Source organism: Diuraphis noxia, unplaced genomic scaffold (assembly GCF_037042655.1).
Source record: "Diuraphis noxia isolate RWA-SAM2 unplaced genomic scaffold, SU_Dnox_SAM2 contig0002, whole genome shotgun sequence".
Lineage (NCBI taxonomy): Eukaryota > Metazoa > Arthropoda > Insecta > Hemiptera > Aphididae > Diuraphis > Diuraphis noxia.
The window spans coordinates 36,752,418-36,778,808 of NW_028301712.1; the positions used below are offsets into that span (position 1 = coordinate 36,752,418).

General features: G+C 28.8%; 1 protein-coding gene across 2 annotated transcripts; it reads right to left on the bottom strand.

Annotated features, from left to right (window-relative positions):
• Positions 1-1,781: 1,781 nt before the first annotated feature.
• On the bottom strand, positions 1,782-24,269 carry jbug (filamin-type immunoglobulin domains fbug). 2 transcript variants are annotated; one of them, XM_089219534.1, is made up of 45 exons: positions 23,888-24,269; positions 22,246-22,370; positions 21,782-22,126; positions 21,612-21,723; positions 21,331-21,518; positions 21,080-21,238; positions 20,853-20,981; positions 20,544-20,762; positions 20,242-20,470; positions 19,439-19,498; positions 19,165-19,206; positions 18,979-19,097; positions 18,772-18,907; positions 18,595-18,699; positions 18,375-18,519; positions 17,942-18,021; positions 17,682-17,849; positions 11,711-11,869; positions 11,398-11,622; positions 10,757-10,924; positions 10,525-10,671; positions 10,240-10,458; positions 9,985-10,158; positions 9,752-9,895; positions 7,975-8,196; positions 7,749-7,916; positions 7,339-7,560; positions 7,122-7,259; positions 6,890-7,063; positions 6,566-6,796; positions 6,371-6,483; positions 6,103-6,301; positions 5,853-6,026; positions 5,541-5,762; positions 5,043-5,468; positions 4,835-4,981; positions 4,176-4,772; positions 3,826-4,107; positions 3,610-3,748; positions 3,401-3,543; positions 3,179-3,313; positions 2,559-2,741; positions 2,246-2,427; positions 2,074-2,164; positions 1,782-1,998 (listed from the first exon to the last, which is right to left on the bottom strand). In XM_089219534.1, the coding sequence occupies exons 1-44, from the start codon at positions 24,249-24,251 to the stop codon at positions 2,087-2,089; spliced, it is 8,136 nt and encodes a 2,711-aa protein (XP_089075660.1). In that variant the 5' UTR covers positions 24,252-24,269; the 3' UTR covers positions 1,782-1,998; positions 2,074-2,086. The 2 variants fall into 2 exon arrangements, with proteins under 2 accessions (XP_089075660.1, XP_089075659.1); XM_089219533.1 differs by having other exon boundaries at positions 1,782-2,164.
• Positions 24,270-26,391: the final 2,122 nt, after the last annotated feature.

Here is a 26,391-nt window from a genome sequence, read left to right on the forward strand (position 1 = left end):
GTGGTTCATTTCCACTGGTACTAACGCCACATAATTTGTAAGTTAAAATATACTCTGAAAAACTTTAGAAACGCTTCCTATAATAATATTATTATTGTGGCTTGGTGAGGCGTAGTCGTACGCTCAATCTGCGGAAACTCACTGAGCGTACGTATACTGGCCGCAGTTGCTAGCTCCCAGATGGGTGACCGCCCGAGATTTTTAGCAACATATCCTTGCCACACATATACAAACACGTGTTACCCACTTAAAAACCTACAACAAATATACAAAAATAACCCCTACCGTACCACCCCACACCCAATGGCCTATGTTGCCACGGGTTCCCCTTAGTAAAAAAAAAAAAATAATGCTATTATTATATTGAATAATATTATTTCATTTTCGTATTATCATTGATTATTATTAAATACTATAATATAATATTTTAATAAAATACTACAATAAAATATTATATATATATAATAGAATATATAATAATACACCATAATACTTAATCTTATTATTAAATAGATACTCGTGTTTAGTAATCAATGATATTTCTTTTGTAATGCGCATCTGTTATTAATTATTATTATTAATATTATTCGAAGACGGTACATTTTTTTTACGCCCATTTATCTCTACCATAAAAATGATTATTTTTAGTTCGTAAGATCGACGATCACATTTTATGTTGGAGCCATTTTGTTTTATTAAAACATTTTGATTTTTTATCCCTTTCAGACAAGTTGAAACTTTAAGCTACCTACTTCAACACAGATAATTTTACTCCTATATGAAAAACGAAAAAAAAAATTGTATTCTAAAAAATTATATTTGTAAATTCTTAATTATTGATAATTTTATTTAAAAATATAGTAATTTATATTAGAATTAAATATTATTTAAATGAATAAAATTCAAAAACACTATTGGGTGGTATTTATTTTTTCCTGAGTGTAATCATATCATGTTTTATGTTTCTAAATTATGTGGAGTATTTGAGTTACGTACATAGATGATAGTACTGCGGATGACGCCAATTGGCGTCATTTAGCATGGCTACTATCCATAAAGGTTAAAATAACTGAGTTTTTCATACAATTTTAAATAATAATATGTACAATTAATATTTGCATTAAAATAATAAAAATATAGAAATATCATTGATTATAAATAAGTATATAAATAATAAAATAAGTTGTAAATATGTAATTATTAATTTCTTCTAGTCATTTTAAAGAATTTATCCCCTCCCCTCTCAAATAACGTTCAAAATTACGGCAACTGAGTGTCTGGTATTTAGAGGCTTCACTGTATAAGGTTCACTGACATATTTAATGTCTTTGCACGATAGTAGTTCAGATACAAAAAAAAAAATGAATTAACTAATACCATATTACATTTGTTCTTAAAAATCCTTATGGGACACTCTGCATACATATTTTTTAACAAAATAATATAGGTACCTACTATGATATTCATATTATGAAGATTGAGATTAAAATTTTAAATTCATTTTTCAAAATATCTTCATTAATAAATTATAGGATATATTTGAGTGATATATCTACAATATCATATGATAATAATTTTTTTGTTGAAACACATTCAACTATTAATTACCTAGATACATCAATTATGTTGATGTACATAATATTTATGGTATAAATTGCAACAGCACATAAATTGTATGATAAGAAGATAGAAAGTTTTAAATTTAGTACCTAATTTTAAGCAATAGACTGTATAGGATTTCTTTGTATTTCTTATTGAATGAAAAAAATAACGAGACAAAATATATTAATATTTTTTTTTTTTTTTTAATTTAAGAACTTGGTTAAATAATACACGTAAGACATATAACAAGAACATAGTACTAAATTTTGATTTTTCAAATAAGTTAATTTGTAAATATAATAAAAAAAAAAAAATTAAACATTAAATAAATAATTAATATAATATACATTTAAAAAAAATCAATAGTCAGTTGGACGGATTTGTTTGTCAATAATCCTAGTTAAAAAAAATTATTTTTAATGTAATAAAATTGTTTAACAAAAAAAAAAAATATATATATATATTATTCACCTAGTAACAAAGTTTAAGGTGTGATGTGAGCATAACTTGATGAGTAATTAACACTACTATATAGATCCGAACCAGCTGGTGAATGATTACCCTAAAATCATTGATGAAAGAAAAAAAAAATGAAATAATACATACTCAAAACAACTGTCATGTTATCATACGAGTAATTTACCTGTAAAAATCGATTAAGTTCTTCTTGTGTGTCAAATATCATGACCATAAATGGCGATCCAGGGACATGTTCCCCGGCCCATTTAACTTCAACTCTGTAATCACCAGGCTCGGTTGGATCAAACTTACACAGTATAGTTCGATCTTTTTGATTTTCACGTTGCATTTCTACACGGAATGCTCCTAAAACATAAACAAGTTTACAATAATAACATAATATCATATTATACTAATATTCAACAATGGTTTAATAAAAATAAATTTGAAAATTGACAAATATGATTTAGTATAATATAAAGTGTTTAAGTTTTTACCTTTGGGTCCTCTAACCCTGACTGTTAATTGTCCAGCTCCAGCTCCACGAGTATCACATATAAATCTACTTTGGAAAATTGCTAGCACACCGTGTTCTATTCCAGGTCCATACACACGAACTTTACTAGCATCTGGCGCACCACTAACACGAACAGTAAAAGGACTTCCAGGTACATCCTCGCCTAAATTTTTGGTATATACAAATACAAAATTCACATAAACTATAGCAAAACGTTTATTTATATTTATTATTATGAAGAAATATATATCATCATAGACGTATCCACAGGTCTTGCCTATCATGCACAGGAATAACCTACAAAATTTGGGGCTCATCCCAATACTTTAACAGAATTTTTATTGGAGGGGGGGGATTTCCTCCTCCCTATAAGATATGTGACTGTTGTGCATGACATGCACATTAGGTCTTAATTTAAATATATTATTGAGATTTATTTAAAATTGTATAGCATTTGTATACTTTAGGGTCAATAGAATATGAGTAATACCTACCTAATAATAATAAATTAATACAGATTGTTTCAATTATAATGGTGTATGTAGATTCCAAATAATGAAATGCCCTACAATATATTATAAAGTTATTTATTATACAAACCGGCATATTTAACAGTCAGTGTATGTCTGCCTGATTCTTGTGGTTTCACATTTAATGTGAAAGTACCATCTCCGTGGTCATAAAGTTCACAGTAAGCAACTTTATGAGGTCCAATACAATGAGCACTTAACTCCCCTGAAATATACATGTACATTAATAAATGGTTAATAATTTTATGTTATAAATAATAAACATAAAAACAAAATGTCTTATATTTTATACCTGGACCTGCTCTTCGTGTATCAATAAAACTTCTGATATCTTTTCCAACTGTACCTATACCAAGACCATCTCCAGTGCATAGAACTTTACTAGCATCACAAACACCAGTTACATTAACCTTTAAAGGACAACCTTTAACTTGCCTGAAATGAGAAAATATATATAATTATATGCTGTAAACATATATATATATATATTTATTTATTTACCTGTGACCCCAGAGCACATTTAATAAATAAGCGCCTGGACTTACTGGAGTATAATTGGCACTATACACATTATCACCTGTTTTTTCGATATTGACTAATATTTCATGCCTGGAGCCTGCTAAGGTAACTACAGGATTGCCTAAATTTAAGTGATAAAACCATAATAACAATTGACAAAAAAAAACACATGAAAATGTACTAGTAGAATAAACATACCAGGTCCTGCTTGTGATCCATCAATTATAAATTCTGCTTGTTGACCACAAGTAGCTGTTGATAGCCCACTTCCAGATAGTAATACTCGTACACCAGCAGCGCCACTTTCTACTAAAGCAGGATATGGTGAACCTGGTAATGGTAGTCCAGCAAAATTTAAGTACAGGGCATGTGGGCCAGATATGTGTGGTGTTAATACACATTTAACATTATCACCAGAGTGGTCAATCATTATTGGAACAATTGTTCCTCCTTGACTTTCTAAATGACCATCTAGTTCACCTATGATATGAATAGTAAGAATTATAATTAATTATAAATAACAATATAACAAGAAGTATAGTATTTACCAGGACCAGCAATAGATGTATCAAATGTCAATGTTGTGGGAGCATTAACTCCAAGTATAATACGACTATTTAAATTTGAATCACCAATTGTTAACACTTTAGTCAAATCAACAACCATACACTTATATGGTGAATTACCAACATGTCTTCCATTCCAAACAATGTTTATATCACAAAAACCAATATGGTTTGGAATAAATAAAACTTCATAATCTCCTTCATGACCACTTGAAGATTGATTAATTGTCACAGGTATTATTTCAGAACCATTGCGTATATTAACAACAGGAACAGTGTGATAAGATGTGCCTAACGCTGAGATATAAAATTTTGTTGAAACATCTTTAAGAGCTTTGACAAGACCAGAACCCCAGGCACGAGGTACTCCTGGATCCGCCACATGCACTTTTAATGGAGATTCAGTTATGTGATCTTTGCCATAACAGATGTTAAAAATATAATCTCCAGGTACTGTGGGATTTATTTCAACAACATCAATATCTTCATTGAACATTTTTAAATCAACTGGAACATCTTCGTTCTCTGGTCCAAGACAAGTAACTGTAAAATCAGCTAAACCAGCATTCTTCCGTAATACTGAAAGTTGTAAAACACAGTTTGTCAATTTCAATCTCAGAAATTTACTACTGTATACTAACATTTGAATGACATTGGTTTATGAATAACTGAACTGTTCTTCTCTGGAAGACTGTCGATTTTAACTTTACTAGCATCGTGTACATAACTGGTAAATGGTGATCCTTTTAAATGTTTACCAAAGTGTGTAACATCAATATTATACTGCCCTGAATAAAAAAAAAATTGTTTAAATTTATAGTAGAAATATTAAACTATAAAAATACTCACCAACTTTAGGAGGTGTAAATTCAACAATCAAGTTCATACCATTTTTATGTTGATAACATTGGGCTGGTACAGCACTATGTTGTGTACCGGTAATGACAACATCAAATTCATGACTAGATTTACCAGCACTGTCTATTATGAATGTAGACATTTTGTTAGAAATACCTTGGTAAAGTCCAAGACCAACAACTCGAAGTTCAGCTGATGTAGATGGATTTTGTTCTCGGATATTCACCATAAACGGAGACCCGTGTACATTAAAATTATTGTATTTCACGTGAACATAATGGGGTACAGGTATTACAGGCTGATATGCTACTTGATAGATACCATTAGACTCAACATCTGACGATTTTAGTTTGACATCACGGCCAGCTGCTTTAATTGCCACCGATAATTCTCCTTTACCAGCATTTCTTGTATCAACTATATAATATGAGAAAAAAATTGTAAATCAGAATATTGCCTAATGTTTTTAAATTTTTTTTTTCTTCATACCTTTAAATGATGTAGGTTTATTACAAATAGCTTCATTGAGTCCACTAACAATGACTAACTCAGAATCTATGACTTGAACTTTCCAAGGATGTTTGGTAATTGGTTGATTTCTATGCAGAATTGTTACCATATGAACACCAACAATAGATGGACGATATGTTATCCGATATAACCCACTGTCATGTTTGTGTAAATTAACAGGTATAGTTTTATTATCAGGATCTAATTTCAAAAATAATTTTTATTCATAATAGCATAATAATTGAATTATTTTTATCAACAATAGATCTTTTATCAAAGCAGAAAATAAACCTTTTATGATCACACTAATGGATCCATGATCAGCAATATGCGGATTAATATCAAAACGAGCCGGGTAACCAAGTTTTACTCGTTGCAATCCTTCACCATATGCAGTTATTGATGAACCAGATGCTCCTTTCTTAACTCCATTTAAATCAATAACATCACAACTATATGGACTTCCTTTAAATTTTAATTTTAATAATTACAAACCTTCATCCTAATCTGCAAATCTTAATTTTTAATTAAAGTTATTTACCCGGTACAATTTCATCATTAAATGTAATATTAACAAAATGTGGTATTGCATTATGAGGGACAAAAGTCACATCATATAATCCTCTGGAACAAGCGACTACTTCTGCTTTAACTGTGCCTTTTTGACTACTAACAACCAATTCCAATGTACCTTCTCCAGCTTCTGTGGCATCTACACTAAAGGTAACTGGTTTACTAGCCTATGTAAAAATATTCTATGAGTGCATATAACAAAATAAAATATATCATGTTGAATGTAAGAAACATACTTTAGCACTATCAAGTCCTGTAACTTTTATATTATTTATATTATACACATTACAAGCAAATGGACTACCATCAACTGGCTGATCTTCTATAAAAACTTCTATCATATGTCTTCCTGGAAATGGTTTGATTAATTATAAATTATAATATTTTATAAAATATGTTCTTTATTCCTATATGTTAACATTAAAGGTTACCAATTTCATTTGGTATATAATACACTCCAATAGCATTGGCCATGATGCTCGTTTTAACATCAACCAGTTGTCCAGATGGTGAAAATACATTGACTTTGAAATTTGTATCATTGGATATATCAGGACTTTCTATTTTAATGTCAGCTGTCTTTTTTATGGCACAATATCGAACGCCATTTCCAGTTACTGCGACTTGATCAATATCCAATACTCTGCAAGTTAATGGAGACCCTGTATGATAAATAGTTAATTAAACAATTATTTTTATTACAATTTAAATATTATATGAAATAAACCTATAAACATATAGACATATTATATTACCTGGAATAGGTTCACCATTGAAACGTACACTCAAACTATGAGGGGCAGCGTCTCGGGGCTTAAAATTAACACGGAACTTTGCATTTCCTTCAGATTGAACATAATTTGGAACATTAACTCCATTCACTGATACTATGATTTCTAAATTACCGGCACCAGCTTCACTAGCATTAACTAAAATGACAGAAATTTTAGTATCTTTTGTATCATAAATTAATTCATTCATTTTTACTATTGAAATTGACTGGTTTTCCAACAAATCCTGTGTTAATATCTGTAACACGAACTTTAGAAGCATCATATGCTTTAACTAAAAACGGACTGCCTTCAACATGTATACCATCTACTTTAACTTCAACACTATGGTCACCTAGTTAAAAGTAAAATATATTATTGTAATAACAATAAAATTAATGAAATTGATTGGTGAAAAGATAATACAAACTTACCAACATCAATAGGAGTAAATTGAACATTGTGAGTTGATGGTTGAGTAGCAGGTATAAGAGTAACGGGTAAAGAATGCCTAAGAGGTGCAAGAACTTGTACTTGAGGACTACTTTCACATTGAACAGCAAATGACGCTATCTTACCAACAGCGACTTTATCTTCGGTAGCTGACCAAACAACCACTCTAGCAGCTTCAGAAACAGAGCAAGTAAATGGTGAACCTAAAATAAAAATGTTTAAATTTATCAAATAATCACATGAAATATAGTAAGATATATTTAAATTAAATTTAAACTTTTCTTTCACTAGTTACACACAACAAATAATTGTATTTTTAATGATATCAGATATTCATGATTTTATGATTGTATGACAAACTATATATGCAAATTTTTAACCTTTACTTTACCTGGTACATCATGATTATTAAAACGTAAATGTACAGTATGAACAGTTGGTTGACGAGGTGTAAATGATATAGCATAAGTATGTGGCCCTTGAGCTTGAGCAGAAGTTGGCACTCGACCACCATTTACTGTAACTTCTAAATTGCCTGGACCAGCTTGACTTGTTTCAACTAAAGTTTACCAGCTAGATAAATTTACTGTTTAAAATTATAAATTATATATATTTACCAATAAAAGTGACTTGTTGACCAACTGTACCCTTAGGTACTGATTTCACTTTAATAGCTTTGATATCATACACTTTGCAACTAAATGGAGATCCGGCTACTGGAGTTCGAAGATAACTTACAGCAATTTTATGTTCACCGACAATTTTAGGACAGAACTCAATTTTATATGTTTGTGAACCAGATTCTTTTACTTGGGCAGGAACTGCCGACCCGTTAGGACCTATATAATACTTCATTAGTGTTAGTACATTATTTGAATAAGAGAAGCGCATAAGCATTAAACAAACATTTTTTAATGTTTAAACTTTAAAGTAAAAATAATGTTCAAATAAAAATAAAAACTTAAATAAAATAAAATATGTAATAAAATGCAATTATTTAATGTTTAGCATGCATAAAGCACAAAAATAGTTAAAATATATTTAATAAAAATTAAATTTTTTTTAAGCGTTCTGATAACAAGTTAATTTTACAAAAAACCTTTTTTTTGTATTTTGTATAACATAAATTCTATTTTTTTCTTTACTGCTATATTAGGAATCAGTTAAGTTTTATAATAGAAAAATTATAATAAAGAATTACTTAGATGAAAAATGAAGAAAAAAATATACTCAAAGAAAAAATTGTATTTTAAGTTAGTAAAATTTTGATTGAATATTTTCTATTAAATAACTTATAAGTATATATGCATAATCAGAAAACAGACTATAAGTTACTCAATTTACAAGCTCTACAAAATATGTCATACAATGTAAATTTTTAACTCAACAAATACAATTTAACATTAATTATACTATATGAAATTAATAAAATCAAAATTTGTTAACTTTTAATTATTTTATAATATTGCATTAAGTTTTCTAAAATTACGTTAAGATTTAAATGTGTTGAAATATGTAACCGTTATTAATGCAAGTTAAATATACCTGATGAAAACATCTTTATTACCCATGCAAATATTTAATCAAAGTGGATTTGTGTCAATAAGATCATTAAGGCGCAAGAACCTACTGAACTATATAACATTAAATTATAAAAATATCAACTCATACAAAAAGAATTTTAGTATGCAAATAAAATATTTAAGAAATTGTACGAGGGGTATTACCATTGGGTGATTTCCACTATCATGCGATTCACGCTATGTTCATATTATAATTGTTATCGTAATCACTTATTATACAAATTTATGTGTACAGATTTTCTTTTTTTCTATTTTCAATGAAAAAAAAAAAGTTTGCAAATAAAAACTATGTAAATTTACCCTTATTGATCATTTTTACTTAACAATAAAAATATATAATTGTTTCAAATCCAGTATATAAACAATTATTATATTGTTTTCTCAAGTACTAATTAAATTGTCAAATAACGTTATAACTAATAATAGAAATGTTTTCACAAGATAAACCTTTTAAAAGTATTACTACTTAGCAAATTTTTTTTCATATACATATTTATATAACCTGCATAAACTAATACCTTTTTAATATATATATTTTGCCAAATTAACTAGTTTTATTTCTACATTACATTTGAAGGTCTACCACCAAGTTAAAATATTAGCGTTAATAGCTGATAAAAATTGTTTTAAGTTTGTTATTAATAAAAGAGAGAAGTATCAGTATAATCGAGATTTTTGATATCGCCCACCTGTAAAAATATAGACACACATACTTGTAGACAAGCTTTAATTGAAATTCCATACAGTCGTGCTGAGGCAAATATATAGAATGAAAGATTTCAAAATTAATATAATTGTATTAATAACTTACCCTCAACATTAACTTCAATGTCATCCAATGATCCAGATACATTGCTCATAGTGAAATGAGAAGTAGTTGAGACAGGAGCGCTAGTCAGTGAAGTACCACTAACTAGCGGTAAATCTCCCTCAACATGAGCAATAAAAGGAGACCCTAAAACAAACATAATTATGAATTTAAAACAAATAATTTTATAGGTAAGTCAAATTTGTGAATATTACACATTTTAAAATGTATCTAACCTGGGACTGGTTCCTTATTGAAATGGATAGTAATAACATGATCAGTAGGCTGAAGTGGTAGAAAACTAACGGCAAATTTAGCATTGCCTTGTGGGTGTACTTGAGTGGGAATATTTGCTCCTCTAGCTGATATAGTAATTTCTAAGTTTCCCTCACCAGCTTCACTAGCATCAACTACATAAAATAATATTAAATATTAACCATATTACAGTAAATAATATTTAAATTTTAGAGTAAAAAAATGTTTAATTATACCTGTGAATTGAAATGTATTTCCAACATGTCCCTTAGGCACATGTCCAACTAAAACTTTGCTTGAATCATAAGCTTTAGCCACATAGGGAGTACCATTAACGGCGTGTCCATTATATTCAACTGATATTGAATGGGCTCCAACTTGGAGTGGTGTAAACTCAGCAGTAAAGCCTACATTTACATTTCCCGTAACTTTAACTGGAAGCTCAGTGGTAGGCCCTAAAATTTAAAGAAAAATATTATTACAAAGATACATAACAAAATAATAAAACAAATATTACTTACCAGTTACAGAAACAGACAATTCAGCTGAAGCTGAATTATCAACCATCATATGAAATTTTGCCACATGGTTAACAGGTATCAACTCTAAACGAGATAAATTAACAGACACGCGACTTGTGTCAGATACTGAGCATACAAATGGACATCCTATAAATAAATTACAATTAAATATTAAAACTTCATATTCTAAATCGTTATTACTTTTTTAAAATTATTTAAACTTATTTTTTACCTATTACAGTTTCACTGTTAAATTTTATATCAATCATATGAGGTTTAACATGTTCAGGTGTAAAAGATACTAAACATCTTCCACCTCCAACTACAGTCACATGATTTGGTACTTCTCCTTCATTAATGGATATTTCTAATTGGCCTTCACCAGCATCACTAGCGTCAACTATAATAAAATAGGATACACAAATGTTAATATTTAATATTAATTTTTTTTTTTTTTTAATGCAGTTAAACGGTCCATGATGAAACATTTTATTGTAAAACAAAATATAATAAAACAATTAGGCACATTTCATAGTTTCAAAGCTGTAGGCTTTATGACATAAATTGATTAAACATTGTATGATAGGTATACAAATAAGCACATTTAAATAATATTAACTGAAATTCATTACATATTTATAACTCTCATACTCAGTAAAAGTAATAAATTAAAAACTTAAATCATAGCTCAGACAAATGTTTTAGATAAGGAAGCAGAGTTAGTAAGTTTTGGATAGTAGATATTCTCCTCCCTACCATAGAAAAAACTTAGTAAATATGCCACTGAACTACTAAGTCAAACATTGTTTTGTTTTATATGTTATGATACCAAAATAAATGAAAAATTATTATAACATATTCTCTTAAACTAACCTCTGAATTGACAAGGTTGACCAACAACAGCATCAGAAACATCAGTTACTCTTATCAAAGCTGAATTATATCCTTTGGCTAATAATGTACCAGTTCCAAGTTTATGGCCAGCCACACTAACATCAACCAAATGTGTTCCCACTTCAATCACAATGAATTCTAGTCTAAATATTCCATTTCCTCCTTCATTTATAATTTTAGATTGAACATTGCGTTTGGTGGGACCTTAAAAATATTTAAATATAATGTGTTCAGTATATATTTAACATGATTAAAAATGAAAATAGGTCAATATTAAACTAAATTAACATACTTAATACATTAACTTGTATATCTTCTCGATGAAAACCGATAGCACTTATTTGAAATATTGCTACTGAATCAACAGGTACTAATTTTACAGCATCACCGAGGACGCTTAATTTTGGGCTATATGATCCTCCACTCATGATTGTTACTTCCCAGGGACTCCCTGAAAATAAATAAAGTAAATAAATAACAAGTTAATTAGGTACACTGATAATAATAGTAATTGTTTTTTCTGTATGTATACAGCTATGTAGTACCAAACCTATTACCTTATTAAATATCCAAGTAATTGAGGCGTTAAGTTACATACAAAAGTGAAAATATAATACATTATTTTATAATATTTAAAAATAAAATAACATAACTCTCAATTTTACTATTAATTAAAATAATTAAAATAATTAAAATACATTACTGTAAATTCACAAGATCTCAAAATCTTTAAATTATTAATTGTAGAATACTATTATAATTTATAATGTATAGAATATTTTTTTAAGGGATTTTATAACATATTGTTAAAATATATTGTAAATTCATATGAAAAATCAATAATAATCAATAACATTCAAAATTAATATAATTTACTTAATACCTACATAATAAATTGTGAAAAGAAGAAGTAATGATAAAAAAAATATGATTCTGATTAAATACATTAATTATTTTTTTTTTTACAAGTAATTAAAAATAATGTGTTGATCCTATTTGGTGAAAATCGTATTTATTTTCATAACTTACTGTAGTAATATCATTAAGTATGTCTTTGTTATATTAAAATCTGGTAATATAAAACATCACAAAATATAAAAGTGGAAATGAATAATTCAAAACCATTATTGCAACACATCTTATTAAAAAAAAAAACATGTGGGTGTGTATCTGAATTGATGATTCACATAACAAAACACAGTAACACTTTAAGAATTTTCTAATAGTTGGGTCAGGAATATTTAACATAAAATCAATTGAATACAAATGTTCATAATTATTTTGTTTGTGTACTCTCAAATTAAACATGGAAAGTATTTATATAGTTCAATAATTTATTGTATATTCAAATATAATCTTTGTTTATCAAGGTAACAAACAATATGAATATCAACTAATATAATCAAAAGGAATAACTTTATATAAAAATAATTAAATTATAAACATTCATATTTATAGAATAAATGTGTATAGCTTAAAAAATACATAAATTCCTACTAAGCTTGAAATTTTAATTAATTTATAAAAATGTTAAAATGTTAAAATTTCAAAAAAAATTATGAAATCTTAAATGTATAGGTTCAATTCTATTGAATGCTAGACATACTCGTAGACATATTAATAATAAGCACTAATATTATAGCTATTTTTATATCATAGTAGTAAATGAGTAAACCTATTACATTTTATGACATTAACATAGTTAATATTACATTTTAAGTTAGGTTATTAGGTATTAAAAAAATTAGTCAACTGATTCATACCCAGAGCCAAATTGGCCAAGTGAGTTACAAAGTAAAACTCGGTGGGACTGAACAATTTTGGATCGTTTAAATCATGAGACTGCTGATTGAAAATATGTTAAATGCTTAAAATTGAAAAATGGAGTATAAATTTTGGAGTTGCACAGACCAAAATACCATAATATATGGTTCTAGATATTTTTGATATAAAGTTTGTAAGTGAGTCGATAATGCATGAAAAAACAGGTAGGTTGAATTTGTCCAATCCGGTCTTATTCATACTTTGTAAAGTAAGGGGTAGGTATATCTAAATGGCTGAATAAACATTTAAAAGATATAATTTGTTTTTTTAAATACTAAAATTCAGAAACTACGCATATAATATTAGCTCATGACCTTATGACACATTGCCGTTCTTTAATAATATTTTAAGTCAAATTATTTAATTTTAGAAAGTGCAAAAAGAAAGAATTGTTTTTGTTTGCTGTACTTGTAAAGATGTATATTATATTATCTTTTATATACATCATGAGTATATTATTCACACACTGTGTATATTAAAATGTATTTTATCTATCATTATTAGGTAATTTGAAACTAGAAATTATGGTAATATTATTTCAAATAATTTATTTGTTTTTGTTTTTTTTAATTATTTTAATTCCTGATCGAAAATATTATGTGCATACCACACAATATTTTAAGATGAAGCACAATTAAATCCTTGTTAAACAGTATAAATTGAAATAGCCAATTATGATATTTTGTAAATCGAAAACTGAACAAAAACAATATATCAAGTTTATAAAATAAATATTTTGGTGAACAATCTAACAATATAAAACCTACAAATTTCTAACAGTAGGTATTTATTTAATAATAATGTATGTATTAAACATTAAAAAGTACTATCTATTTTACCAAAACCCCATCTGTAGGCTATAAGTAAAAAATATTAAACATTACTTTTATATAAACTTCAGAGGGTAATCCTTCTTCATTTCACTTTGAGCAATGTATCGAGACAATCTATTATAACGCGAATTAAAAAACATTTTATTGATATTTAAACTAAAAACATAAACTACCAAAAAAAATTAAATTACAAAAAAAACCTAAAGAAAAAATAAAATAATACAAAACGAACCATACACACTACTACTAATCACGATAAATAAACCACCGACCTGTTGCATCTACCTGTTTGACGTGTACATGATAAAAATATCGATATCTTCATCGACGCGATATTTGTGTTATCCGATTTACAAGAGGGGGCGATTCGAATGGCTATAAGAATATTTTGAGGAAATATTTACATCATTCATGAAGCCTAAAACAGCTTCTATGAGTAATCAATTCATGTCACCAGTTTTATTAATTCCAACTTTAATTTAACAATAACATTGTATTTGGGTGTAAATGTGGAATAATATAATAAAATACACGCTTATGATTATGAAAAATAATTGATCGCGGGTAGTATCTATTAATGTATTCTGTAAATCGACAATCCTTGTGGGTGTACAACACAGTAACCACAACTATCGATGGTAGAGAAAAATTCCAAAGACACAGGCGCGCCAACTGGAATGTCTTCCGGCATCGAATTTCCCTCCAAGAATTTCAAATATGTTGACCATATTCATTTATTATTATTTTAACACGAATAACACCGTACTGCGCATCGGCATCGTAAATCAAATATTAATTTATAATCGTAGAATTGGAAATTTTACTTGCGCTTTTTCGTATTTAATCATCGTGACACCATTAATCCCTCAAATCGTATAAGAAGTTATAGAACATTGGGCACGTACATTTATTTAATTGGTATTATTACCAATCGAAAATCAGAAAACAATAAATCGAAGATGAACGTGTATATACATTTATATATTTAAAAATTATTTATTAATTTATAATAATTTAGAAAGGTAAGACTCAGTAATCGCCAATGAAATGTATTGGAAAATAAATAAATAATATAAAAGCCACAAAAAATAATTGAACGGTAAAAAAATAAATCTGTTCCTCGTTTTGAAAGACATATTGGACCATGATGAGCATGATTATTGCATTTAAGTTCAAAAATAATTTTTTGTCATACTTTGTGCTTTATATCGAAAGTTTAATATTACCGATGTCGGCTAAGGCATTGGAAAACTACTTTTCGTTCATCGAACAGTATATAAATACTATAAATGCGATTTCTATATGAGCGGAAATGAGAAAATCCCATTATGTAGTTAAGTAAATTTCTGTCTATACCAGATTTATATTATTCATGAACGTATCGATAAGTTTTGTTTACATAGATACTGAAGTTGGATATCAGTAGGTGGGTTATTACTTATTTTTATTTTTATTACCATATAGTGTTCTATGAAAAGGTTTCACACCCAACCTGCGAAAGTTACAGAGAAACATGTTTAAGAAATATAAGAGGAGCGAAAAAACTTACATAGGTATAAAGAATAAATATGAATTACTATTTGAAAATAAATAATTTTAAATTTATTAATTGCATACAAAAATAATTTGGAAAAATTGTGTGCTAAGATAAGAACTTTCTAAGAATTTTCGTAAATTATTTATTGTATATAAAAAACCAAGTAATTAATTTACCTTATACATTATATCCAATTACATTAAGCTAATAAAAATTATAAAGTATAATACATAAGTGATAACTTATAGGTATTATTTGCAATCATAGACACAATCAGTTATATTTTTTAATATATCTATATTAAATATAAATATATTTATATTACATTATTACCTACGTTCAACAGATTAAGTACCTATATGGAATATTATGCTCATACATATTTTGCAAAATTACAAAAATAAAATAAATCAAACGAATTTTGCATTCCTAACTAGGTAGTGTACATACCACTATGTATACCTATACTGTAGATTAAAATTTGAATCTTTTATTAAAGAACACTTATAATTTTAAGTTTTAACACATTCAACACCGGCGACGCGTATACGTGTTTTGTAATTATTATTATTATTATATATATAAATATGTATATAATTAAAACATAAAAATTCTTTTTACAACTTTTACCATTATCTATTAAAATATTTTACTTTTTTCATTTTTGTATAACAAAATGGCAACATACTTGAGTATAGGTGCATACATTTAAGATTCTGAGATGAGCGTTGAATATATTGATTTAAAAATTATGTGTTTTTTTCTCTAATTTTAGTGTTTATGTATACAAAAATTATTTTTAAAAGTGCTTAATTTTCAACTTTAGGGGTAGTTTATGGTAGCAAATTGTAATTAGTTGATACTTTTAAGAGGTCAAAATAGAAAATTTCCAGGTTAGGTTAGGCCAGATTTTAAAGTTCGAATTTTAACAAAAATCATAAAAATCATGAACATTTGCAAACAATTGAGTTAGAAATTAATAAAAAAATATTTCTTTTAATTTTAACTTGAACGTTTTATACAATATTCCTCATAAATTGAATAATTTTCAAAAAATATTGACTCTTGATAAGCTATTTATAGACTTTTTAATTTTCTGTATATTTTTGTTTTTATTAAATATCGATAAAAACATTTTCTAGGTTAATAAAGGTGAAAATTTAATACGAGGTTCCTCATACCTTTTTATAATAGCAGTTTGAAAATATTTAAGATACGCTTTTTTAAAAACATTTAAAGTTCAAATTTTAACAAAATTAGGAAAGTTTGCAATTTTTTAATTAAAAAAATTATAAAACGTACAATTATTATAACTTTAAGGATGGAAAATTAAATACAAGGTATATATTATGACTAGGTACTTACACTTAAGTGCTCAATATTTTACTTAGGTACATTTATTAACTATAATAAATTAAAAAGACATTATGTTTTTATATATTTACTAATACGTATTGGTATATTATCTACATGTATATCTTTGAAAGGTTTGATGCATAATAGATCCATAGACTATAGATGCCGAAATTTGATAGATGAATTTAATATACGTACATGTATTATTTGCTAAGTAAAAAAATACAAGTGTACTTTACAAATACATGAATTATAAGACACTTTATAATATACATGTTGGAGTTGAATTTTAATATTGTTTTATTTTTAATTTTAAAACTGTGACGAATCATAGATATGCATAGCATTTTCATTTGTAGGTACATTTCATTATTTTTCGCGCCTAGGTATTTATAATATTGCTAAAGTACCTACATTTAACTTAATACTTATAAATTAGCCTAACTTTTTTACTGTTTTTAATTAACTATAGGGTACCTACTACCTAGGTAATTACCTACCTATACAATTACTATTTAAATATTGTATTATGCTCTCAAAACATTACAAATCATTACATTTTTCAGTAGGTAAAAGTTAATGGACATGCTAAAATGTATAGTTATAATTTTAAAATGTATTCAACTCATTTAATCCCATTAACTTACACGTGGGAACTTTCTTTCTCGATATTTTTAACAATAAAGAATACATTAGAGATTAAAAAATATTACCTGGTACTTGTTCGTTGTTAAATTTCATATCAACTAAATGGATTAGTGCTTTATGTGGTACAAATGATGCTAAAAATTTTTGATTGCCTAAATTTCGGACAAAACTAGTGACATGTCCTCCATTTACAAGAATTTCTAGATTACCAGAACCTGCTCCTGATCCATCAACTATATAATAAAGTTTAAAAATGTTAGGAACAATCTTAAATATTTGTATTTCTAATTATGAATAACTTCTATAGTTACTCGTTAATAATTACTTTCAAATTCTACTGGTTCACCCACCACTCCATTTGGTATATGGCCAACTTTAATAGCGTACACATCATATGCATGACTCCTGAGAAAACAGGATTTAAATAAACAAGGATAAAACTGTATTATTTTAGATATTTTATATGATTATACAGTGAAAACTCTCTATAACGAATCTGAAGGGACCATGTGATTTCTTTCGTTATTGAGAGTTTTCGTAATAGAGAGTAATTTAAATCAAACCAACCATTATAAGTTAACTTAATTTTATTTACGTAATATAGAGTTTTTCGTTGTAACGAGTTTCGTTATAGAGAGTTTTCACTGTATATAAATTTAAAATGCGTTAAAGTTTAACGGTTAAGCAATTAAAAAAAAATACAAATTTAATGTTTTGAACGTAATATATTCTTATATTAGCTTTAGATTTAGATTTACCTAAATGGAGAACCAATAACTCTTGTACCATTAATTTTCACATCAATTGAATGTTCTCCAATTTGTTCAGCTGTAAACTGTGCCAAAATATGACCTTGTGCAATGTTCCTAGACATTCTCACAGGAATCATCTTATTTGATGGACCTATAACATTTCAAATATATTATGTAAAAACATAAACGAAATATTTTGTTACCATGAAATCAACATTTTACATACCAATCACTGTGACATTAATATTGGCTAGTGCCTCGTCAGAATTTATGTAAATTGTTGAATATCTATTTACGGGCATGAGTTGCATATTTTCTCCAAAAACTATATCTGTAAAAAAAAAATAGATGTATAAAAATAGATCCATTGTTAGAAATAAATAATAACAAAAGCTATTCTTACCATTATTTTTTGGTTTTGACGGAGACAAAGCACTTTTTGGTGATACATAACTATGATTTGGGGAAAGGGAACTAGGAATATTTAAATGTAATGGTGATGAGATACTATGAAATCCAGATTCTGAATGGTTAGTTGACTATCAAATAAATATAAAAATATATCAAAAAATATGATACCTATTTTATTATTATTAAAAATAAAACCTACTTTATACGTATTGCTATGTAGATGATTAATAGGAGAAGAAGTGAATTTTGGCGATTGCAGAGGTGAGATAGGTCTAAGAAGACCAATTTTATTATATTCATTAGAAGAAGTAAAGTCATCTAAAAATATAAAAATATAATTAATAACCTGAATATTATCATAAGTATGAAATTCTTAACATCTTACTGAAAGCAGAAGAGCTATTTCCATTGACTAATTTTGTAGGTGCTGAAAAATAAATATGTTTTATTAAGTAGTTATAGCCTTTAGGACTACATTGGTAGATAGGTACATAACATGTATTACGTATATATATCCACATAAGTACAACCATATATTTTTATATCAATTTATTCGATACTTCAATAGTTTTATATCATGAATTCATGAGTAATACAATATTATAAAATAAAGGTAGGTACTTATATAATTTTAAATTTAATTTAAAAGCAATACTTACTAATACTTCTGTGTCGTTTTATGTCTTCTTTTGTACCCACTCTTAGAGGAAATGGACTTCCTACAATATATTTTAAATACATAAATAATATTGCATATAGATAGGGTTCAATAAGTTAAGTTTATTTTATATAACTTATTGTATTTTAATATTTATATTGGTATTATAAAAATAAGTTTATAATTTATAAACATTTCTAAAAATTATAACAAATTATAATATAATATATTATTATAGGTAGGAACATAATATATTAAGATTCAATAATGATGATAATGAAGCATAACAGATTTTTTTTGAAATGCATTGTCATTTTTTAATTTTAATTATCTAGTCAAGGTCAAAACACAAAAGTTATTATTTTATTTTTCTGTTTTCAAATTTTAAACAAACAAAATACAATAAATCGGTAGGTATAAACTACTTCTATTCCAACTATACCTATACTTAATAGAATAAAAATATTTTTCTTAAAATAGTTATAAGTTAAGTTTAACTATTATAAGATTTAATAATAAAAGATATGTTCCTTCGTACATTGATATTATTAGTATTATGTACAAGTACAATACAAATATACAATTATTTAGTAGGTACCATACAAACTGGATGGATAATTTATTTAATGTAAAAATAGTTAGAGAAGTAGGAGTGCAAAAAAAATAAATAGGTACTAAGCAATAATATGGAATTAAATTTAATGAGTAAATTAAATTTTAAATGATGAAATTAAAGGTACTTATTAAAAATGACAGTTCCTAGTTGAGTTTGTTCACTTTTAATATCTTATAAATTATACTTGCCTTTAACAGTTGCCCCGTTGAAGTAAACATAAATTTTATATTTTCCGGGTCTTCTAGTGTGTAGAGAGACGTTATAAATAGAATTTCCTAAATGGTCAATCGTATGTGGAAGTGACTGTTTATCGTGTACGATGTCAATTTCTATTTTCCCTAGACCACCCGTTCCTCTAGCGTCTAAAGTCCAATTTACTATGCTTCCCGCAATAGCTGGCCTATCCAAGCCAAGCAACTAAACAATAAAACAGTGAAATTTAATAATGTTGTGTCAGTAGTCTTTCAACGATTCCTTTGATTTGTTTTACTTTAATTCCATTTGGGTCGAATACAAAACACGTGTATGGACTACCCTGAATTAACTGTCCACGGTGTTTCACGGCAATGGTCCATTCTCCCGGTTCGTCGGGTTGGAAAGTCGTCCGATATGCATCTCCCGATTCTTTAACAGGACATTCTAATTCTCGGCCGTCAGGACTCATTGCCAATACTTGAATATTTTGAGCTTTTGCACCGTTACAATTTATCTGGAAACGAGAATGGAAAACCTCACAAATAAAACTTCAAACTTTAGGTGCATGCTTTAGAAATTTCGAGAATGTGCACTGAAAAGTTACCTGGACTTCGACTATTGATCCGACTGCACATGGCTCCATACCAGAGTGTTTGATTTCGGACACTTCAGGCATAGCTCGTATAAACATTGGGCACCCTTGGATCACATCGTCGCCATTGAAAATCGTAACCTGTGCAATAAACACAAACATTACAAATTGAAACCACGAACCGTGTCGACTACGTAAATAATATATATACATCCAACCGAGGGAAAACAAATGCATACTTTATACATTCCAATTATGAGTGGCACGAACGTGCATGTACCACCATTGGATTTTAAATTCAAATTACACGGTATAGTATTGAGTTCCGGTCCAATTATTTCCACCGTGACATCGTTTGGGTCTACTTCTGCATCCAAAAATGTCACTTTAAAACTAGTCTAAAAAAAATGTCGATTTATTATTACGTTAATTCTAATTTACATTCACTTGTAATTAACATTATAATATTGCTTTAATTCAATTAACCTACTGGTTTATATACTCTAGTGGTGTGGGTGTCACTATGGGCGCGTACGGTATGTGATGGTCGGGTGCGTGGCTTTACCCATTGGAAATTAGATACGTAAGACATCATGCCTAAATGTGAAGCGTTCAGACTAGACACATCTTTGGCTTTTAACAGCGGTTCGACGCCCAACTTTTTACCAGCATTCATCCCTATATACGTATAATGAATATACTTATATTTTAGCAAAGAAAATATCAGCAAACGTTTCACGGATAAAAATATTTATACCCCATGGCACATACCAGCGTTTAAGTTGGACTCCCAGACATCGGGGTCGTCAGATTTTTGGTACTTGGCCGGGACGCCGAGAGATTTTGTCAATTCACATAATACAATACCGTCTTTCCAGTCAGTCTAAAATATACAAATCGATGAATTTGCATGTTTGTCTAAAACTAACGAAAATACTTACTGTGAAATTAGACACCGTGTGAGTTTTCAGTTGACTATTCACCCAGTTCAGTGTGGCCTTAGTACCAGGACTCTTATCTTTCATAAAATAGGACAGATACGTCATACCCGATAGTTCATCTAGATAAGGTGAAGCTAAATATTCAGGTTCAAGCACCATGGGAATATTGAAACGATCTCGGGCCAATTCCATAGCACGGCGGCAATTGTTCACGCTATCATTGGGGTCCAAATTTTTCCAATGGGGAAACAATCCAGGTTCACAGTAATCCAACAAAGACGAAAGACATATTCCAGAATTCCAATCTGTGGTGAAATTATTTACGCGACATTCCGGCAATACAGACTATTCATACGAAACCAATAAATTAATAATTATAATTTTACAATTGTTAACATAATATGAATATATTTTAAATTATACATTCGTAGGAGTAGATGTACGCATGCATATAACTATTATACCTTGAGCCATGCCAACATGAGTTTTTTAGGTGGAAATTTCGATCGCCCGATTTGATAACGAACAATCAGTGACCAAATAAGTCCTAAAATTAATTTCAGATTCCCATTAACGATGTCTTCGTTTCCTAAAAAAAAAAAGTCAAATCGTAATACTGGAAAATAACCTGAACCTAAGATAAAAGTATTGTAGGTACTTTTTTTAGCTTCCATTGATATAGCTAAAGTTTATACTTTATTAATTTAAATATTAGGTCATTAATTCTAACTAACCCGATATTCGAAACATATATATTTCAAGGTGCCTCTTTGGCTCTATATTATTATTTTTTTATTTAATGCTAATATATTGTGTGCTTAAAAAAAATGGGGATATGCTCCGCCTATTTAGTAGGTATCTAATTGTGTCCATAATCGTAATATCATTCATACATGAAAAATTATCCGATCATATTTTTATAGAAGCATGGCGATTCTAGTATAGCATGTGAGGTCAATACACCCACATGAATAACTATTGCATACTTCGCTCACTGTTTTGTATTGTATAACACTCCCTATTTGGCGATACTACCCAACACCTGTTCAACATCAAAAAAAAAATCATAATTCTACCCGCAGAATGTAGTTGACGGAGTTAACCCAGGTTATTTGTATTTGAACGATTTTATTTAATACTATATTAATGTTTAATCGGAGGTATTTATAAGCGTAACACATGATGAGCGTGATGCGTGGTATCGGTATGCAAATGCACCACCTGCGGTCTACGTCTTATCAGGCAGGAAAATAATTTCCAGAACAGGTTAATATACGATTTACAATCTAAGAAGGGTACGAAAAATTATATCCCCCGATTAAAATCCAAAAAAAAAATTATAATTTGAGAAAATTATATAACCTAGAATTGATTCAAGAAAACTGAGTTTTTGGAAAAATATATACATACATATACATATTAAAAACACACATTATAATTATATATTTTTTAAACTAATATCATTAATTTTCAACGGGTTGTTAGATGAGGGCTTATAAGTTAGATATTGTTAATGGAATGCACCACCTGCAGCGCACACCTATATAATATATATGATCAAAAATGTAATAATATATGATGCATGTCATGGTGCCTAAAATCTAATATATACTATCAAAAGTTAAATGTAAATCGCGAGATTTTTTCGATTACCTGCACAATTACAAAATTCGATAACAGACTCGTCCGGAACTAACTGGCAACTGCAAATGCCACTGATAATAATTAGGTATATCTATACAGCATATAGGCACTTCACTTAGATCGGTATATAGTATATATGTTGATGTAAATGAAGTGTATATGTAGTTGGTGGGCAGAGACCGAAATTAAAATATATATATATATGACATATGTATTATAATGTCGAGCACGAAATATAATACATATCACGGTGCCTAAAATCTATTTCACACACTAAAAAATTAAAAGGAAATCTCGAGGTTTTTCCAACCACCTGTAGCCCAGTCACACAATTCGATAAAAGGCTCGCAAAGAACCAACTGAAAAAACCTCCGATATACTAATTAGGCACCTGTATAAAAAGTCTGATGAAGTAAACCTGATGTGTGTATTATAATATAGTTGGCGGATGGAGGTACTAACCTATGTTAACTAATTTAACGCCGTCGTCCGAAATCGCGGCCAGGGCCTTGGACACGTTCTCCAACATCTGGTGCCGGTTGCCAGGGTTGTGGTTCCACGCGAACGCCTTACGCTGCTGTAAGTTCTCCACCAATTCGCAGAGGACTCGACCGTCGCACAGATCTTCCGCGAGGTTCGCCACCCGGTCGGCGGCCGGCACGTGCTCGTTCACCCAGTTCCTAAACGTGTGAGCCTGTATGTCCACCCACTGGTCTTCGTGACCCTTGATCTGCATGGTCTTGGCGGCGTGGCCCTCCGGACTGCGGGCCACCAGTCCGATGTGGGACGATATTCGCGACGGAGCGGCGGGGTCGGTGCGCATCATGTTCAGTGCGCTGCTGAAGTCATACTGAACCGTCTATATATGAACAGCCGCCGCGCCGAGAGAAATCGTTAACAATATATAAAATGATATTATTATTCGGTTGGGCGTGGGTCCCGCCGCCGCCGCCGCCGCCGCAGTAGACGAGATATTATATACCTGCAGCAGTCTGTCGCTTGAAATGGAAAGTGAACGTCCCTCCCACCATAACCATCGGTTGCGCTAATACGTACAGCCCGTACAGGTACTTATAATATTTGTATACAAACGTGCGACAAGAAACGAACACGTATGTGTACTATAGTACATCACCTAGGTATACAGCATACAGTATGTGTCGCGCATCATTCTTCAGCTGTCCCGATCGTCTTTGAATTTTTCCTGCTTTAGTCGATGTTTTTTGGAAAACTTTACCACTGCAGCATAATAATGTATATTAATATCATAATATTTTCAATTATAACATTATTATTATTATTTTTTATTTTAATTCTCTGCGAAAACAAGAATATGTATATAAGTATTTGGAACTTAGCTTATATGTATACTATAATATTATTATATATTAATCTGTAATAAAAAAATCTGTGAAAATTGTTACTTGTACTTTCAAATGTAGTGTTTACTGTTTACTTAACTTTGGACAACTACAGTACATATGTTTTATATACAGATCGTTCGGACATTTTTTCACTTACTTATCACTCACTTCAAATTTATTCATTTTTACAAACACACCATTAATATTAAAACATTCATTTCATAGTAGGTACTTTTATTGTTCCTTATGGATTTGTGAGCAAAAAATTGTATCCCAATATTTGTTTTCACGTTTCTTAAAATTTTAAAATATTCTCTAAAGTTATTTTTTTTTTTTATGAATAAAATAACAATTAAATATTACCTTATATTTTTTATAGTATATAATAAAGTTTCTATTGAACAATTATATTCTAATACAGTAGGGAAAGTTTTGAAGTTTCCGAAAGAAATAGGCCGTGGGTTGGACTAGTAAATATAATTTAGTAATTATACTCGTAGTATAAGTATAACCAGGAAAGTCGTGGTTATATGTAAGACTTGACAAATATTACATCACGGTGAGACACTCTGTATATACAAAGCGATTCTTTAACCAGCGTTCGTTCATAGTGTATTTTGTAAAGTATTATATACAAAGATTGTCTAAAAAGTCAGTAACACGTATGAGTTCAGCGCATATAGGTACCCGTATTATCTGCAGTTAACGAACTTTTTTAAAATATCTTAACAATCATCATGATTGATGAATATGATAGTGGTTTTATTTCAAAGATCTATTTTCAAAGGTATAACACAATAGGGTTATTTTATTATTATTATTATGCTAAAAAGAACTAAGAACGATGTATAGCTGGACAAGTATAGCATTCAATGCGAATGAGATTACAGACATTTGGTAGGTTTTTTTTAGTTATACATAGGTACTTATATATTTAGTTATTAGGTGTTATTATGTGTAGACTATAATATTATATTAATATATTGCATTGTCACTGCCAATGCGGCAATGCACAGGAATAGAAAAACAAATAATATATAGTAAACAACAGTTGCATCTAAACATCTGGTTATTTCTGATATATTGCATTAGTATTATAATGTTATGCATATTAAGCACCATGTCACTATGCAGGGACAATGATGAAATACTGAATTTAATGATGGGCGTAGCAACGGATACATAGGTAGGTATACCAATACCAAACTATACCTACTCATACTATACATTTAAAACTGCTAAGGAAACATTACAATATAGTACCCACAACAGTGGCGTAACTAACAGCAAATATTTGGGGTAACGAACACTTTTAAATACTTCACCTTCTCCAATAAGCATAATGAGTGATGAGTACCACTTATACGCATAATTTCCTCCTAAATTATTTTAAAATAATAATTATACTTATATATTATTATATTATACTTATCATTATACTATTATTATACAGTTTTATAATACGAAAATTCCGGTAAAACACGATTGCGTACGATTTTTGTCTGCAGCTTTAAAGCACTGTTGCCATTTGCTTTGAACTTATAGAACAGGGGTTACTTCCATAATTTTTTTTTTTATTTTTATTGAATAACTATTTTTTAT